Source organism: Eriocheir sinensis, chromosome 29, assembly GCF_024679095.1.
Source record: "Eriocheir sinensis breed Jianghai 21 chromosome 29, ASM2467909v1, whole genome shotgun sequence".
In the NCBI taxonomy this organism is placed as follows: domain Eukaryota; kingdom Metazoa; phylum Arthropoda; class Malacostraca; order Decapoda; family Varunidae; genus Eriocheir; species Eriocheir sinensis.
The window spans coordinates 6,916,862-6,934,387 of NC_066537.1; the positions used below are offsets into that span (position 1 = coordinate 6,916,862).

Here is a 17,526-nt window from a genome sequence, read left to right on the forward strand (position 1 = left end):
TAACTCTTCTATTCCCCCTTTTCCTCTTTCTCCTCCTTTTCACTTTCTTCTGATATCTTCCTTCTGCTTCTCGTTTTCTCTTCCCCTCCTTCACATATCCCCTTCCTCCTCCTCCTTCTTCTCCTTGTCTTCATCCTCCGCCTTCTTCCCTCCTTCTCCTCCTCCGCTCTTTCCAGTATCCTCTTCTTCCTCCTCGTCCTTCTTTTTTTCCTCGTTCTCCTTCTTCCCTCATTCATATATTCTCTTTCTCCTTTTTCTCTTCATCTTTAAAATCTTCTTCTCCTCCTCCTCCTCTTTCACTTCTCCTCTTCCTCCTCGTTCTTCTCCTTCCCTCCTTCAAATATCCTCCTCCTCCTCCTTCACGACTGACTGGACTAATGACCTAATGACGCTAACAATGACGGCCGTGTAATGACCTGCCCCAATTACTCGCACGTCCGGCGCCGCTTCATCGAGGAGAGAATGGCGTTGTTATTTACAGGGAACGCCGCGCCGCCGCTCCACGAGGCTGCCGGGCCCTTATTATCCCCCTCACAGCCTGGCCAAGTGTCGGTGGGGCTGGGTTTTGGGGTTGTGTTTTTGGGTTTGTTTATGTTTTGGGGGTTTGGTGTTGATTGGGTTGGGGTGGGTTGGGGACTTGGGGTGAGGATGGGTGATACGTGGGGGAGGTAATTGGAAGAGAAAGTGAAGGAGGAGAAGAGACAGAAGAGCGGAAATTTTGGTTATGTTTGGTTTAAGTTTGGTATGGCTTGGTTTAGTTTGTTTTAAGGCAGACACGGGGTAATCGTAATCGATTACAATCGATTACAGTTTTTCAAGTAGTCGTAATCGATTACGGTACCCTCTTATTTTTTTAAGTAATCGTAATCGTAATCGATTACGGTACCCTCTTATTTTTTCAAGTAATCGTAATCGTAATCGATTACCCTCTTATTTTTTCAAGTAATCGTAATCGAATACATTAAAAATGTAATCGTAATCGTGATTACTTTTGCGATTACATTAGCAAGGTCTTAGTTAATAGTTTCTCGTACAACAAGTGTGTACTCCAAATATCTGTAGTAATTCAATCAATTAAATATTTAGTATGGTACATGTGTAGGAAATTTCCAAGTTCACCTTTCAGTCCTTCCTGTAATCACGATTGTAATCACAATTAATACATCATGTAATCAGTAATCGTAATCGATTTCACCTAATTTTATTGTAATTGTAATCGTAATCGTGAAAACATGAAGCAGGTAATCGTAATCGTAATCTTGAAAATATGAAGCAGGTAATCGTAATCGTAATCGAATTACGTAACATAAGTAATCGCCCCATGTCTGGTTTAAGGTTGGTTTGTCTTGTTTTGGTTTGGTTCAGGTTTGGTTTTGTGTGCATTTGGCTTGGTTCTACTTGATTCGGTTTTGTTTGACCTGGTATGACTCAGCTCGGTTGGACTAGCCTAGTGACGTCACGTGACTCGCTTGTTTGTTTACGTCCGCCTCGACGGTAACGGCGCGTGGGATGGCCGGCGTCCGTCCGTCCGTCCGTCTGTCTGTATGTTTGTCTTTCTAGGTATTTTGTTGTATGTTATCATTATTATCATTATTACCTCTTTGTCAATGTCTGAATCTCGTCTTTTTAGATCTTATTCTACATTTTTATTTGTCTTTTTCTGTATGTACGATTATTTGTTTTCTCTTTGTTTTCGTTCAGTTTTACTTTCTTTCTTTAATTAATGCTCTCTTTCTTTTTTATTTCTTTTTCTTTTCTTTTGTTTGTTTGATTTTCTTTTCTATATTCTTTCCTTTCTTTTCATTCTATTCTTTATCTTTCCTTTTCTCTCTCTCTCTCTCTCTCTCTCTCTCTCTCTCTCTCTCTCTCTCTCTCTCTCTCTCTCTCTCTCCTATCTCCCTTTTCTTTCATTTATCTTCTTTTCCTTTCTTGTTCCTTATTCATATTTGATCTTCTCCACCCTTCTCTCTCTCCTTCCTCCTTCCCTTCTTACATCTCCTCCTCCTCCTCCTCTTCCTCCTCCTCCTCCTCTCACTTCCTGGTTCACTGTAAGGTCAAAGGAACGTGAATTTGCGTGTCAAAGTTTGTTTTCTCAACTTACGTTCAAACGATACTTAGGAAAATACCCCTCCCCCTCTTCTCTCTCTCTCTCTCTCTCTCTCTCTCTCTCTCTCTCTCTCTCTCTCTCTCTCTCTCTCTCTCTCTCTCTCTCTCTCTCTCTCTCTCTCTCTCTCTCTCTCTCTCTCTCTCTCTCTCTCTCTCTCTGTCTCTGTCTCTCTTCTCTCTTCTCTCTTCTCTCTTTCCTCCCACTTCCTTCCGTTTTCTTATTCTTCCTTTCTTCGTTTATCTTTCTCTTCCCATTTTCCTTTTTTTATTTTATCTTTCATCTTTGCTTTCCTCTTTTATCCTTCCTTCCTTTCTTTCCTTTCCTCTATCCATCATTTCTTCTTATTATTCCTCCTTCCTCCTTTCCTTCCTTTCCTTCCATCCTTCATTTCCTTCCCTTCCTTCTCTTCCATTTCTTCTGCTTCTTCTTCATCATTCTTTCCTTTTCCTCTCTTCCTCTCTCTTTCCCTTCTTACATCCTCCTCCTCCTCCTCCTCCTTCATTATGTGCTTAAAAAGATAATAAAGATAAAAATAGGTCTTAAAAGCGACACACACACACACACACACACACACACACACACACACACACACACACACACACACATACACACACACACACCTCATGCAACAGGTTAATGGATTGAGTGAGTAATTAATTAATGTTTCGCTTCCCACCTTGACGACCTAACAAATAAAAAGACGTTCGATGTTGTTATGAAAGAAAAAAGAAAATGTGTTAGAGAGAGTTGATAAATGATGAGAGAAAATCGAATGCCTAGAGAATGATGATGTTAGTAAAGATAAACAAGAAAAAAAAGTGACATGTAAATAAAATGTAATGAAAAAGTATGTAGATGATAAGTAAAGTAAGATAGAAAGTAAGGAAAGAGAAAGTAAGAAAATCAGTAAAGTAAAAATAAGTAACCAGTAAGAAAAAGGTAATATATAAGTTAGTAGATGATAAGTAAAGTAAGATAGAAAGTAAATAAAGAGAAAGTAAGAAAATCAATAAAATAAAAATAAAAATGAAAATATAAAGTGATAAGTAAATAGGTCATAAATAAAGGAGATAAAAAGTATAAGTATGTAGATGATAAGTAAAGTAAGATAGAAAGTAAATAAAGAGAAAAACTAAGAAAGAAAATCAATAACAACAATAAAAATGAAAAAAAGTAATAAATAAGTAAATAAGTCATAAATAAAGGAGATAAAAAGTAAATTAAGTGAAAATAAATAAATATAAATCAATAAAATAAAGAAAATAAGTAATAAAAATAAATAAAAAAGGTAAATACAAGTAAAATAAATTGCATAAAAAGTAAATAAACTAGAATAAAAAAGTAAATTAAAGTAAGCGAAAGAAATTGAAAGTCAGGTAAAGTAAGATAGAAAAAAGAGATAGAAATAAAAATAGAAATAAATACAAAAATACAAAAAATAAAAACAACAGTAAAAATATAAGAGAATCGAAAACCAATAAGAATAAAAAATATTATAGACACTTGAATACTTTTTGTCTGCTCTATTTTTTTTTTCTGGTACTCCTCGTATTTTTAGGTCAATAGGGCATCGTTTGAGTACTGAGGAATGTCTGTCAGGAGGAGGAGGAGGAGGAGGAGGAGGAGGTAGAGGAGAAGGAGAAGGAGGAGGAGGAGGAGGAGGTAGAGAAGGAGGAGGAGGAGGAGGAGGAGGAGGAGGTAGGGAAGGAGAAGGAGAAGGAGGAGGAGGAGGAGGAAAACGAAAACAAAGAAGAAGAAGAAGAAGAAGAAGAAGAAGAAGAAATAGAAGAAGAAGAAGAAGAAGAAGAAGAAGAAATAGAAGAAGAAGAAGAAGAAGAAGAAGAAGAAGAAGGGAAGGGAAGGTCTACAGGTCATTCATTGTTTTGCCTTCTTAAACATCTGTGTGTGTGTGTGTGTGTGTGTGTGTGTGTGTGTGTGTGTGTGTGTGTGTGTGTGTGTGTGTGTGTGTGTGTGTGTGTGTGTGTGTGTGTGTGTGTGTGTGTGTGTGTGAGTGGCCAATAACCTCTGCATATTTCAAAGCCATTTATTTTGCTATTTCGTGGAACGCCTCAACTGAATTTTTCTTTTTCTTTTTTTTCTTGGGCATGCACGAGTTCAGTGGTCTTGTCCGCCTTTTGCCTTGAGGTGAAGGAAAATTGATGCTGATGACAAGGAGGAGGAGGAGGTGAAGGAGGAAGAGGAGGAGGAAGAGGAAGAGGAAGCGGACTGATAAACAGATGTAAAGGGTAGGAACGATAATGATATGAAGAGAAAGGAGAAGTAGAAGAAGAAGAAGAAGAAGAAGAAGAAGAAGAAAAGAAATAGAAGTAGAAGAAAAATATTAAGTAGTAGAAAAAGATGGAGAAAAATAAAATAAGTTGCATGAAAAGAAGAAGAAGAGAAAGAGGAAAAAGAAGAAGAAAAGAAAAGTAGAAGAAAGATATTAAGTAGTAGAAGAAGAAGAAAAAGAAAAAGTACGAAAAGAAGAGAAAAAAAGAGAAAGAAGAAAAAGAAGAGAAAATAAATAGCACCATAAGAAAAAAAAACACGAAAAAGAAGAAATGAAGAAAAGAAGAACCAAAAAAAAAAAGAAAAGAAAAAAGAAAATGAAATAAAGAAAAAAAATCCACTAATCAAGAACGCAAAATTACAACCCCCAACAACAACAACAACAAAAACAATGACAACAACAACAACAACACCACCACCACCAACAACAACAACAACAGTAACATCAACAAATAGTAAGCCTTGGCCAGCACAGTGCATTACGGGAAAAGATTGCGTCATTACCAGCCTCTATTAGCTCATCAAGGCCACGCCCCCGCTGATGATGATGATAGTGTATTCTGGGTAGCGATGACGTCACCCCCTTCTCATCCCCCTCCTTCCCTCCAACCCCTTCTTCTTACCCTTTATTTTTATTACTTTACTTTCTTTACTTACTTTCTTTTATTCTTTCTTTTTTTTTCTTTCTTTTTTTCTTACCTCTTTTTTCCTTTCTTCTCTTCTTCCTTCCCTTCTTCCATTCTTTTCCCCCTTCTTAACTGTCCTCCCATACCCTACCCCCTTCCTTTCCCTTCCCTAAACCCCCTTCCCTCCACCCCCCTTCTTCCACCCCTTTTCTTCCCTTTCTTCCCTTCTTCCTTCTCCTATTCTTCTCTCCCTCTTCCTAATCCTCTTCCCACCTCCTACCCCCCTCCTTTCCCTTCCCTAATCCCCCTTCCTTCCACCCCCCTTCTTCTTACACCCCCTTCACTTTCTTCCCTTCTTCTATTATTCTCCCCTTTGTTAACCCCTCTTTCCAATCCCCTTCCTCTCCTATTCCCTTCTTTCCTTTCCCTAAGCTCCCCTCACACCCCCTTCTCTCCACCCCCTCTCCCCCCTTTCTCCTCTTCTTCCTTCCTTCTCCTATTCTTCTCCCCACTTCCTAATCCTCTTCCCACCTCCTACCCCCTTCCTTTCCCTTCCCTAATCACCCCTTCCTTCCACCCCCCTTCTTCTTACACCCCCTTCACTTTCTTCCCTTCTTCTATTCTTCTCCCCTTTGTTAACCCCTCTTTCCAATACCCTTCCTCTCCTATTCCCTTCTTTCCTTTCCCTAAGCTCCCCTCACCCCCCCTTCTCTCCACCCCCTTTCCCCCCTGTCTCCTCTTCTTCCTTCCTTCTCCTATTCTTCTCCTTCCTAACCCTCTTCCCACCTTCTACCCCCTTCCTTTTCCTTCCCTAAACCCCCTTCCCTCCACCTCCCTTCTTCTTACACCCCCTTTCTCCCCTTTCTTCTCTTCTTCCCTTCTATTCTCCTCCCCTTTCTTACCCTTCTTTCCAATCCCTTCCTCTTCTATCCCCTTCTTTCCCCTTCCTAATCCCCCCTCTCCTACCCCTTCCTAACCCCTCCTTACCCCTTCCTCCCACTTCTCCCCCTTCGTGTGCTCCCCCCCTTCCTTTTCCCCCTTCCTCTCCTCCCCTCCCTCTCTACTGATGGTTCTTGTCACGTGACCTTACCTAACCAACCGTGACCTGACCTGACTCAACTTGACCTAATGATGGGAGTGTGCGATCGATTGTTTCTTTCCTCTGAATATTTCTTTTTTTTTTCTCTTCATCTTTTCTCTTATTTTTTTCTTGTTATTTTCCTTCTTTTTATTGTCATTGTTCTTGTTTTTTCATTGTTTTTTTCTTCTTGTTCTTTTTGGGTCTTATTTTGGTTCCTATTTTTCTTCTGCTTTTCTTCTTTGTCTTCATTTTCATCTTCTTATCCATTTTGTCGTTGTCCTTTTCCTCTTCATCTTTCCCCTCGTCCTCTTCCTCCTCCTCCTCCTCCTCCTCCTTGTATTTCTCCTCCTCCTCCTCCTCCTCCTCCTCATTCATATAAGTCACCCTTCTGAGCTCATTTTCTGTGACTGATTTCCCATTTTCTTCCTTTCTCCCATCGCCCCTGCCTCGTTTTCTTCCCTTCCTTTGATCCTCCTCTCATTACTCATTGACCGGATCTCCTTGGATGTCCCGGATAAAGGTTCTGATCCTGTCTTTACCTGTGTCTCTTAAGGGGAGGTTTCCGTGATTATAGGGGATTGGATTCCTTTCTTGATCCTCTCTCTTTCGATCTCGCTTCATTTTCCCTTCCCTTTATTCCTCTTTAGTTTCCCCTTAATGGTCCTCTTTTGTTCGCTTTTATGCTTTGTTTGTTTGACCTGTTTTTTCTTTTTTTTTTCTTTCTTTTTTGTCTCCTTTTGTTTTGTTATATTTTTTTCTTGATTATCTTTATTATCTTCCTCACTTTTTTCTTTTTTTTCTCATTTTATTTTAATGTTTTTTTGTTTGTCTTTATTTATGTTTGGTCTGTTTTTCTGTCTTGTTCATTTCCTCTTTTCTTTCTTCTCATCTTTCTTTTTTTTTTGTTTGTTTTGTTATTATTTTGCGTCATTCGTATATTTTCTTCATCTTCATCATCATCTTCTACTTCTTTTTCTTATTTTTTTTCTTCTTTCTCTTCTTTCAATGTTATTATTTTGCGCCAATCGTATATTTTCTTTATCTTCATCATCGTTATCATCATCATCTTCTTCTTCTTCTTCTTATTCTTCTTCCTCTTCTTCTTCTTCTTCTTCTTCTTCTTCTTCTTCTTCTTCTTCTTCTTCTTCTTTCAATGTTTTCTGTTCTCCTTTATCTATTTTTTATTTCCTTTTTTTTTTCTTCCTGTCTTTCTTTTTATTTCCTTTTTTTTTGTCAGATATATTTTCTACTTCATTATCATTAATATCTTCTTTTCTTTCTTCGTATCTTCGTATGCTGACCTGTTCACCTTCTCTCCTGTTTATCTCTTCCTTCTTCTTATCTTTCTTTAATTTTTTTCCTCTTCTATCTTTGTGTTTTTTCTTCCTCTTTTTGTGTCATTTTCTTCATTTTGCGTCACATTCTTACGCCATTTTTTCTTCTTTTTCCTCTTCCTATCTTCTGAACATTAACCTGAGTCATCAATCTCCTCCTCCTCCTCCTCCTCTTCCTCTTCCTCCAATCACACGTGACCCACTTAAGTATGTATTGTCGTGTACTTCAATGAGGAGGAGGAGGAGGAGGAGGAGGAGGAGGGTGAGGGAAGAAAGATGAGAGGGGGAGGTTAAGTGTAAGACCTGGGGAGTATGGGGAGGGGGGAACCGAGAGGAGGAGGAGGAGGAGGAGGAGGAGGAGGAAAGGACACTCATGACACGAAAGGTGGATTAATGAGAGGTTGTCTGAGGAGGAGGAGGAGGAGGAGGAGGAGGAGGAGGAAGAGGAGGAGGAGGAGGAGGAGGAGGAGGAGGAGGGAAAAGAAGGGAGTGTTAGAAATGATGACTTACATTGACACACACACACACACACACACACACACACACACACACACACACACACACACAGCGGGACGTCATGGCGACCGCGCGGCGTATTTACATGTGTGTGTGTGTGTGTGTGTGTGTGTGTGTGTGTGTGTGTGTGTTTGTTGTTATACTCTTCTCTTTCTCTTTCAAATACTTTCATCTGCATTTTTTTTCAGTTATCATCATCATCATCATCATCATCATCATCATTATTATCATTGTTAGAGGTTCCAGTCGAGTGTTTAAAAGCTTATGTTATTTTATGGTTTTGTTTTTAATCCGAATTCATTAGTATTGTTTTTAGAGGTAATTTCTGGATATTACTTCATCGTCATCATCATCATCATCATCATCAGTATTATTTTATCCTTCCTTTTCATCTTCCTTTTTATTTTCTTCATCTTGTATTTCTCTTCTTTATTTATTTTACTTTTTCTCTCACTCTCTCTTCATCTATCTGTCTATCCTTCTCTTTCTTTTCTTTCTTTCACTATTTCTCTGTTTTGTTTTCTTTTTCTGTCTTTTTCTCTCTTTTTATCTTTCTTTTTCTCCCTCTGTCTTTTTCTTTCTTTCTTTTTTCCTCTCTTTCTATCTATCTGTCTGTTTATCTCACCGTATCCCTCTCTCTCTCTCTCTCTCTCTCTCTCTCTCTCTCTCTCTCTCTCTCTCTCTCTCTCTCTCTCTCTCTCTCTCTCTCTCTCTCTCTCTCTCTCTCTCTCTCTCTCTCTCCTCTCCTCTCTCTCTCTCTCTCTCCTCTCTCCCTCCTTCCCTACCTTTCTTCTCTCTCTCCATCTCTTTCCTCTCTCCCTTTCTCCCTCCCTCTCCTTCACTCTCTCCCTCTCTCTCTCTCCTCTCCATAATTCAACAGTCACCCCTTCTACTACACAATCTCCCCTTTAACCCCAGGACAGACTAGGCATCGGCGCTACCCTTTCCCCTATGCGTCCTTTATTGAGGGAGAGCGGCGTCGTCTGTCCTGTCAAAAGAATCCCCTCGCTAGCATAGAGGCTCGCGTGTTTGTTTACATCGGCGCCATGACAACCCCGTGTTCCGATTTTGGCTACGGCTTCGGCTTAGTATTTCCGATTTTTTTTTTGGTTGTTTTGTTTTTGTGTCTATTGGTGTTTGTATTTGTTTATTTGTTTGTCTTTTTTGTGTTATTTCGTTTGATTGTTTATTCTTTTTAGTTTTTCCTCTCTTTGATTTCCTGTTTTCTTGTTAATTTTTGTCTATGTACTTCTCTGTTTTTATCTATCTATCTATTTATCTATCAGTCTGTCTTTTTGTTCTCTTCTTTTTCTTTGCTTCCTTTCTTTCCTCCTTTCTTTCTTTTCCTTTTTCTATTTTTCTAACTTTTAATCACTAACGCAGTCTTTATATTTATCTTCCTATCCCTTTTTTCTTCTTTTTTTTTTAGTTTGCTTTTTCGTGTACTCCTTTTCTATGTTCATTGTTTCGTTTTCTTCTTCTCTCTTTCATTGTTTCTTTCCCTTTCCTTCTTATCTTTCTATTTCTCTCTCTCTCTCTCTCTCTCTCTCTCTCTCTCTCTCTCTCTCTCTCTCTCTCTCTCTCTCTCTCTCTCTCTCTCTCTCTCTCTCTCTCTCTCTCTCTCTCTCTCTCTCTCTCTCTCTCTCTCTCTCTCTCCCCCCCCCCCTACGCACACTTGACATACATACGTGAAGAATCAGAAAAAGAGGAGAGGAAGAGGAAAGGAAAGAGAGAGACAATGGGAAGAAGAAGAAGAAGAAGAAGAAGAAGAAGAAGAAGAAGAAGAAGAAAGAGAAAGATTGGGGAAGAATACAGCAAACCAGGTCTTGTTAAAATTGTTACTCCTTGCACTGTTAAACTTGTCGTATCATAAAAACGTTACATAAAAAACGTAACATGAAAACAAACTTCCTTAGCGTCCAAGGCAACTGAGTGACTGAATGAGTGGTTGCTTCCCTTTGATATTAAGCGTTCATTTTTTGCCAATATGATGTTTGTCGATAAGAAAGAACAGCTGAATGAAAAATAGGAGGATGAAAGGAGGGTTGTTGAAAGGAGGGAAGAAGCTGTGAAAGAAGAGAAAGAAGTGAATGAAGGAAGGAGAAAGAAAGAATAAGCAAGTAAGAGAAATAAAGAAAGGAATTAAGGAAGAAAGCGAAGATGAAGAAAAAGAGGAAATGAATGAAGGAAGGAAGAAACAAGGAATGAAGGAAGTGATAAAAAGAAGGAAATGAAAGAAAGGGGGTAAAATAGGAAGGAAGGAAAAACAAGGAAAAAAGAAAGACTGAAATAAAGGAAGAAAGAAATAGAAAGAGAATGAGAGATGAAGGAAGGGAGGAAGGAAGAAGAAAAGAAAGAAGTAAAGTTAGACAGAGAGGATGAAACGTAGGGATTAAAAAGAAGGAATGTAGGAAGGAAGGAAGGACGGACGTGAGAAGAGGTGAAGGCTGCCGTTCTGCATAATTGATTGCTATTGAGTTCTGGTTCTGCGTGTGTGTGTGTGTGTGTGTGTGTGTGTGTGTGTGTGTGTGTGTGTCTATTTTCCGATTTAAAATGTTCCGTCATTATCCTGTCCTCCTTCACGTCTTCCTCCTCCTCCTCCTCCTCCTCCTCCTCTTCTTCCTCCTCCTCCTCGTCCTCCTCCTCCTCCTCTTAATTGTCTTTTATTTTTGTTCGTCCTCTTTCACCTCTCTCTCTCTCTCTCTCTCTCTCTCTCTCTCTCTCTCTCTCTCTCTCTCTCTCTCTCTCTCTCTCTCTCTCTCTCTCTCTCTCTCTCTCTCTCTCTCTCTCTCTCTCTCTCTCTCTCTCTCTCTGGATTATTGAAAAGCGAAAGTGTTATGCATATTTTTCTTATTTACTTGGTGATAAAAACAACGAACGAACACACTAACACACAAACGAGTATATAAACAACGCAAACAAACAAACAAACAACAACAACAGTCTTTAGCAATGTCGGATTATGTCATGTTTTATTTTTTTGTGGTTGTTTGATTTCAATGTTTTTTTGTGTGTATGGTTTGTGTGTGTGTGTGTGTGTGTGTGTGTGTGTGTGTGTGTGTGTTGCCAAGTCCACATCGACGAAAAAAATTGCACCACACTTAGTAAACAAGCGTCATATTATTATTATTATTATTATTATTATTATTATTATTATTATTATTATTATTATTAAAGTGTAAGGCATCGTGTAGGTGAGCAATATATAGGAAAATTTGAAATGAAAAAGGCACTTGCTATCACCGTCTTCTTTTCCTCCTTTTCTTCCTTCTTCCTTTCCTCCTCCTCCTCTTCCTCTCATCTTAATATTTCTTTTTCTATTTATATTTTAGTCCATCTTTTCTTTCCTCGTTTTCCATTATTTGTTCGTGCTCTATTTCACTTTTCCTTCCCTTATTTACTTAATGCTTCTCTTCTCTTTTAATTCTTTTTTTTTTGTTGTTTTCATCTTTCTTTTCCTCGTCTTCTTTTCGTTTTTCCCTGTTTATTTTTTGCTTTTCTATTTTTTTTCCTTCCGACTCCTTTTTCTTCTCATTTTTTTCATGTCATTTATTGTTTTCATCTTTCGTCTTTTTATCTTTCATGTTTTTCCTCATCTTTCTTCTTTTATCCTTATTTTGCTTTGCTTCTGCTTTTTCTTAACTTTTTCCCTTCTCTTCCTCTTCCTCCTCCTCCTCATCATCATCACCTTCATCACCATCACCATCCTTTCTTTTTTTTATTTTTTCATCTATTCTTTCCTCGTCTTCCTTCGTTTCTTCTTGTTTTGCTTTAATTTTCATTAATTTCTCTTTTTCAATCCAATCCTTCCTTCGTTCCCTTTTATCTTTCTTTTTCCTCTTTTTTTACAGCTTTTCATCTCTTTCTTTCCTCGTCTTCCTTCAATTCTCCTTTATTTGCTGTCTTTAGGTTGTTATTATTTTCTTCCATCTCCACATCTTCCTCCCTATCATCATCATCACCATCAGCCTAGTCTCTCCATCAGGGTGCACAGCTCCCCTACCGTGGCGTGGGGGGAGCCAGGGACCTGTCTGAAGAGGGGCGGCGACCCAGGGATATGCTGGAGCTCAATGGAGGTGACACTCGCTCCCCCTAGACTCTGGAGGTCGTGGGAGGTGAGGGACGTGGAGAGGGAGGGGGGGGAGGGGTACTTCTTTCTCCTCCTGTGTGTCTTAGGCCGTGGTGGTTGTGGTGGTTGTGTGGTGGTGTCTTGTGGTGGTGTCAGGAGTAGACTCTTTAACAAGGCATCGAGTTGGGATAGAGTAGATGGTGGTGTTTGTGGTGGTGACTGTGGTGATGGTGGTGGTGATTGTGGTTGAGTCTCTGGTGGTGGTGGTGGTGATGGTTGGGGTACTTGTGGTGTTGGTAATAGTGGTGGTGATTGCTGTTGGGGAGGTTCTGGTGGTGGTGGTGGTGATTGTAATTGTGGTGGTGGTGGTGATGATTGTGGTGGTGGTGGTGATTGTAATTGTGGTGGTGGTGGTGGTGATGGTGGTGGTGGTGGTGATTGTGGTGGTAGCTCTGGTGATGACTGTTGTGGTAGTGACCGTGGTGGTGATGGCAAGTCCTGCAGTCCCCCCTCAAACACATCACCTCCACCCACACCACCACTACTTCCATCAACCAACACGCCTATATCAACCATTCCACCCATACCACCACCAACAACACCATCTTGTATAACGGGTGGAGTTGACGGGTTAGAGGTGATGGTGGTGGTGATGGTGGTGAAAGTGGTAGTGGTGGTCTCGTGGGGTGGAGTTGAGGTGGAGTGTGTATAGGTGAGTGGAGTGGTGATGAAAAGGGATGTTAGTAAGGGGAGTGTGGAGGAGGTGGAGGAGGAGGAGGAGGTGGGAGAAAGTGGAAGGGAGACTTGAGGTAGTGAAATCCTCATCGCAGAATCCGTGGACTTTATCAGCGGAGTCGAGATAGGTGGAAGGGTCGTAATGGTAGTGGGTGATGGAGTGGATGTAGGGGGTGGAGAGGAGGTGGATGGCGGTGGAGAAGAAGTGTTGGATCCTTCTTGTAGCGTTTCTAAAGTGTAATCCTTCTCCACTTTAGAATCAGATCGCTTATAGGCTCGATTGGAGGTTTGAGTCATTCCCAAGCCGGAGTCTGATGTATGTGACGAGGCGGAGGAAGAGGAGGAAGAGGAAGGGGAAGAAGAGGAGGAGGTAATACGTTTTAGTCCTCCAGAAAGTATTAGTGGCTTATTTTCCTCCTTGTCAGTTTGTGGAGAAGGAGGAAGAGGATCAAAAGAGGAAGGATTAAGAGGATTATTGTCCTCATTTCTCTTTCTCAGCGTGGCGAGAGGGACGTGTGATTCGGATCCGGTTCTGCGTTGATCCGGTTTTGTCTTGAGTGTGTCGGTGCGGTGCGTCATGGTGAGTGTCTTGAGAGTGTTGTCCTGCCGTGCTCCTGCTTGTGGTCTGTCTCGTACGTGTTCTTCTCCGTCGGTCTCCGCCTCCGTCTGTGCTGGTGCCGGCGTGTGTTTCAAAGGCTCCTCTCTTCTGTCGCTGCTTCTCCGCCTCCCTCCTCTTCCTACTCCTCCTCCTCCCCGCCCCGCCTCTCCTCCGTCTCTTCCTCTTCCTGTAGGCTGCCTTGTGCTGTCTCTGTCCTTCCTCTTGAGAAGTCTTTTCCTCCCTCGCTCGCTTCCCCTCCCCACCGCCCCCCCTGCACGCTGCTCCCCTGCCGCCATCCCCGCCGCGGCCCCTGCCAGCGCCCGCCCCACCAGGCGCCGCGCCCTGCCGCTGATCTGCCGCTCGCACGCCGCCGCCCACGCCCCCTCTGTCGCCTGGCCGACACTCCCCAGGCCCGCCAGCGCCTTCCTCAGGTGAGCGAAGGCGTGGCCCACCACCCTGGCGGCCAGCCCGCCGGCCAAGCGCTCCACCCACCGGGAGGTGGTTGACTTCGGGCTGACGGGCCTGGGGGTGCTGGAGGGGGCTGTCTTGCCCCGGGAGAGTGGCGTGAGGCGGGTGAGGTGGGAGATGGGGCGGGGCTTGGCGGGGGTAGGGTCGCCGCCAGCTGCCGCCTGTAGTGGGCCTAGTGAGGGCCGGGGCGGGGCCTCGGCGGCGGCAGCCACAGGGACGCGCCTCAGTGTGACGGGGGCGTGCCCCAGCCCCTGTGGGCGGGGGGCGGGGTCCACGCGGGGCCGGGGGCGTGGCGCGCCGGGACGCCTGGCGATGTCTGGCAGGCGGCGGTGGGGGGTGAGGGGGGCGATGCGAACCGCCAGGCGCTGCACGTGGCTGAAGTAGGCGCGGCGGCGGCGGCTGCGGGGTGGCGACTCCACGGCGCCGGGGCCCACACAGACCAGGTGGTCCGTTAGGCGCACGGCGGGGGCCAGCTGGCGCCCCGCCGCGCCCCCGGACTCACGGGGCAGGAGGCTGGGCAGGCGGTTGGGGGGCGGGGGGGTGTCCCCGGGGAGCGGCGGGGACGGGGAGGTGTCCCCGGGGGGCGGCGGGGGCTGGGCGGGGTAGCAGTCCCCCGCCGTGCCGTCCCCCCAGTCCGCCAGCTCCAGTTCCAGCCCCGTCCCGTCCCCCAGACCCACGCGCTCCGGGGTCGCCCACGTCGCCGCCTGCCCCGCCCCGGCCTCCGCCCACGCCTCCTCTCTCGCCTTCGCCCACGCCTTCGTCGGGCCGATCTTTGAGCCGCTGGTGGGCGCGGACGGGAGTGTGTCCTCAGGCGCCGCCGCCTCAGGCATCCGCGCCGCGTCCTGCCGAAGGAAGGACACGTCACTCACGCCCACGCCCACGCCAGCAGTTCCCGTCTGTCCCCCACGCCCACGCCACCAAACATATCCGTTGTCATTGCCTCTGCCACAACCCTCCCTCCAACCCCCCCCCCCAGCCCACGACTCCCCCCCCCCCCCCTCGTCCCTCCCCCGCCCCCGCGTCGTCTCCACGTAGTGACGCACAACAACAACCGCCACGCTACGCCGAATACACCATCCCACCACATCGTCACCAGCACAGCCCCGTCAATAAAGGAACACAGACCCACATTGACACGACATCCTGCAGTTTTATGGCCACGAGAACTACTATATAGCCACTGGGTGACACTCCTATAAGGGGTATAAACACAGGGAGGGGCGTGATGAATAGAGAGGTGTAGGTTATATAAGAGGCTTGCTTACGTAACATCGGTAACTCAGGTGAATGGGAGAGAGAGATGGTAATGAAGGGAAAGGAAGATATGTCGATAGAAGATGAAGATTGATGTGGTAAGGTGACATTCTTGGAGGTTAGGGAGAGGTCAGGGGAAGGGTTTGAGGGTAGAAAGAATGATAGAAAGGAAGGAGAAAAAGGAAAGGGAGGAAGGGAGAAGGAGTTACAAAGAGAGGTTAGAGGCAGAATTCAGAAGTTAGAGCCAGAAATTAGAAACAGAATAAGAGGTTAGTGCAAGAGTTCAAGGTTAGAAAGAAAGAATGATAGAAAAGAATGATAGAAAGGAAGGGGAAAAAGGAAAGGGAGGAAGGGAGGAGGTACAAAGAGAGGTTAGAGGCAGAATTCAGAAGTTTGAGCCAGAAGTTAGAAACAGAATAAGAGGTTAGTGCAAGAGTTCAAGGTTAGAAAGAAAGAATGATAGAAAAGAAGGAGGGGAGAAAGGAAGGTAAGAGGGAAAGGAAAGGAAGGAAGGAAGGAAAGGGAGAAGGAGGTACAAAGAAAGATTAGAGGCAGAATTCAGAAGTTAGAGCCAGAAATTAGAAACAATAAGAGGTTAGTGCAAGAGTTCAAGGTTAGAAAGAAAGAATGATAGAAAGGAAGGTAAATAGGAAGAAAGGAAGGAAGGAAGGAAAGGGAGAAGGAGGTACAAAGACAGATTAGAGGCAGAATTCAGAAGTTAGAGCCAGAAGTTAGAAACAGAATAAGAGGTTAGTGTAAGAGTTTGAGGTTAGAGGTAAGAGACAGAAGGTACAAAGAAAGGTTAGAGGCTGAAGTTAGAGCTTAGAGGCAGAATTCAGAGCTTAGAGGGAAAAGTTAGAAGCAGAATAGAATAGAAGAGATATGGAAGGTAAGAAAATTGTAAGAAAAGAGAGATAACAGGAAAAACAACAAAGAAAAGAGAAAGAAGAAGAAGAACAGGATGAGAAGGAGAAGGAAGAGGAGAGAGGCAGAATTCAGAGCTTAGAGGGAGAATTTAGAAGCAGAATACAATAGAAGAAAAGAGATGAATGAAAAGAAAAGAGAGAAAGAAGAAGAACAGGATGAGAAGGAGAAGGAAGAGGAGAGAGGCAGAATTCAGAGCTTAGAGGGAGAAGTTAGAAGCAGAATAGAAGAGATATGGAAGGTAAGAAAATTGTAAGAAAAGAGAAAGATGAATGGAAAACAAAAACAAATAAAAGAGAGAAAGAAGAAGAAGAACAGGATGAGAAGGAGAAGGAAGAGGAGAGAGGCAGAATTCAGAGCTTAGAGGGAGAAGAAGGAGAAGAAGAGAGATGAAGGGAAAGAAAATTGAAAGAAAAGAGAAAGATGAATGAAAAAAAAAACAAATAAAAGAGAGAAAGAAGAAGAAGAACAGGAGGAGAAAGAGACGAAGGAGGAGAATGAGAAAGAAATAGAGGTGTAAATTAGAGGTCATTGGAGGTACTCACGTGATCGGTGACCTCCAGGGACTCCGGGTACTCCGTGATGAGGTAGTCCACGACGTCTGTGTGGCCCTTCAGCACCGCCTTGTGAAGCACGCCCATGCCCTGCAGGAGGAAACACGGAAACATGGAAGTGCAGGCAACGGAAAAATCTACTGGACCTATTACGAGGTTCCACGGTCAGATTTTTTTTATAGTAAAGGAAAGCAGCTCAAGGGCAAAGATCATATTAGGAGGAGGAGGAGGAGGAGGAGGAGGAGGAGGAAGAAAGGAAAGAAAGGAAAAGAAGGAGAAGAGAGAAAAGAGAGAGAGAGAGAGAGAGAGAGAGAGAGAGAGAGAGAGAGAGAGAGAGAGAGAGAGGTAAAGAAAAAGAGCAGGAGAAGAAGGACGAGGAAGAGAAAAGAATAAAATAGAAAATAATGGAAAAGAGAAGAAAGGAGAGGAGATTGCAAGGAAGAGAAGGAAGGAAAAAGAGAGAAAAAAAAACAGGAGCAAGAAGAGGAGGAGGAGGAGGAGGAGGAGGAGGAGGAGGAGGAGGAGGAGGAAGAAGAATAAGAATAATAAGCAGAAAAAAAGAAAATTGAAAGATTGTAAAGAATAGTTATGCACACGAAGAGAGAGAGAGAGAGAGAGAGAGAGAGAGAGAGAGAGAGAGAGAGAGCACACACGCACACACAAAATAACGAATACAATTAACACTCTCTTTCCTCCTCCTCCTCCTCCTTTTCCTCCATCATTTTCTCTCCATTCTCTCCCTCCCTCCCTCCCTCATTACCTCCAGTACTTCATCGACTACTCCTGATGTCAAGGTTACGAGGGAGAGAGAGAGGGAGGGAGGGAGGGAGAGAAGGGAGAGAAAATAAGGTCAGGAAGGAACGTAATGGAGGAAAAAAAGAGTGGAGGTAATTTTAGTGTATGGGAGGAACCTTGAGAGAGAGAGAGAGAGAGAGAGAGAGAGAGATTTCTTTATTATTATTATTATTATT

General features: G+C 43.4%; 1 protein-coding gene across 1 annotated transcript in view; it reads right to left on the bottom strand.

The window, feature by feature from the left end:
- LOC127005275 (uncharacterized) overlaps positions 1-17,526 on the bottom strand; it is a 51,186-nt gene that overhangs the window by 24,332 nt on the left and 9,328 nt on the right. The window contains exon 5 of the mRNA XM_050874069.1: positions 16,547-16,645. Within this exon, the coding sequence (XP_050730026.1) occupies positions 16,547-16,645 (99 nt within the window). The remainder of the gene's footprint in view (positions 1-16,546; positions 16,646-17,526) is intronic.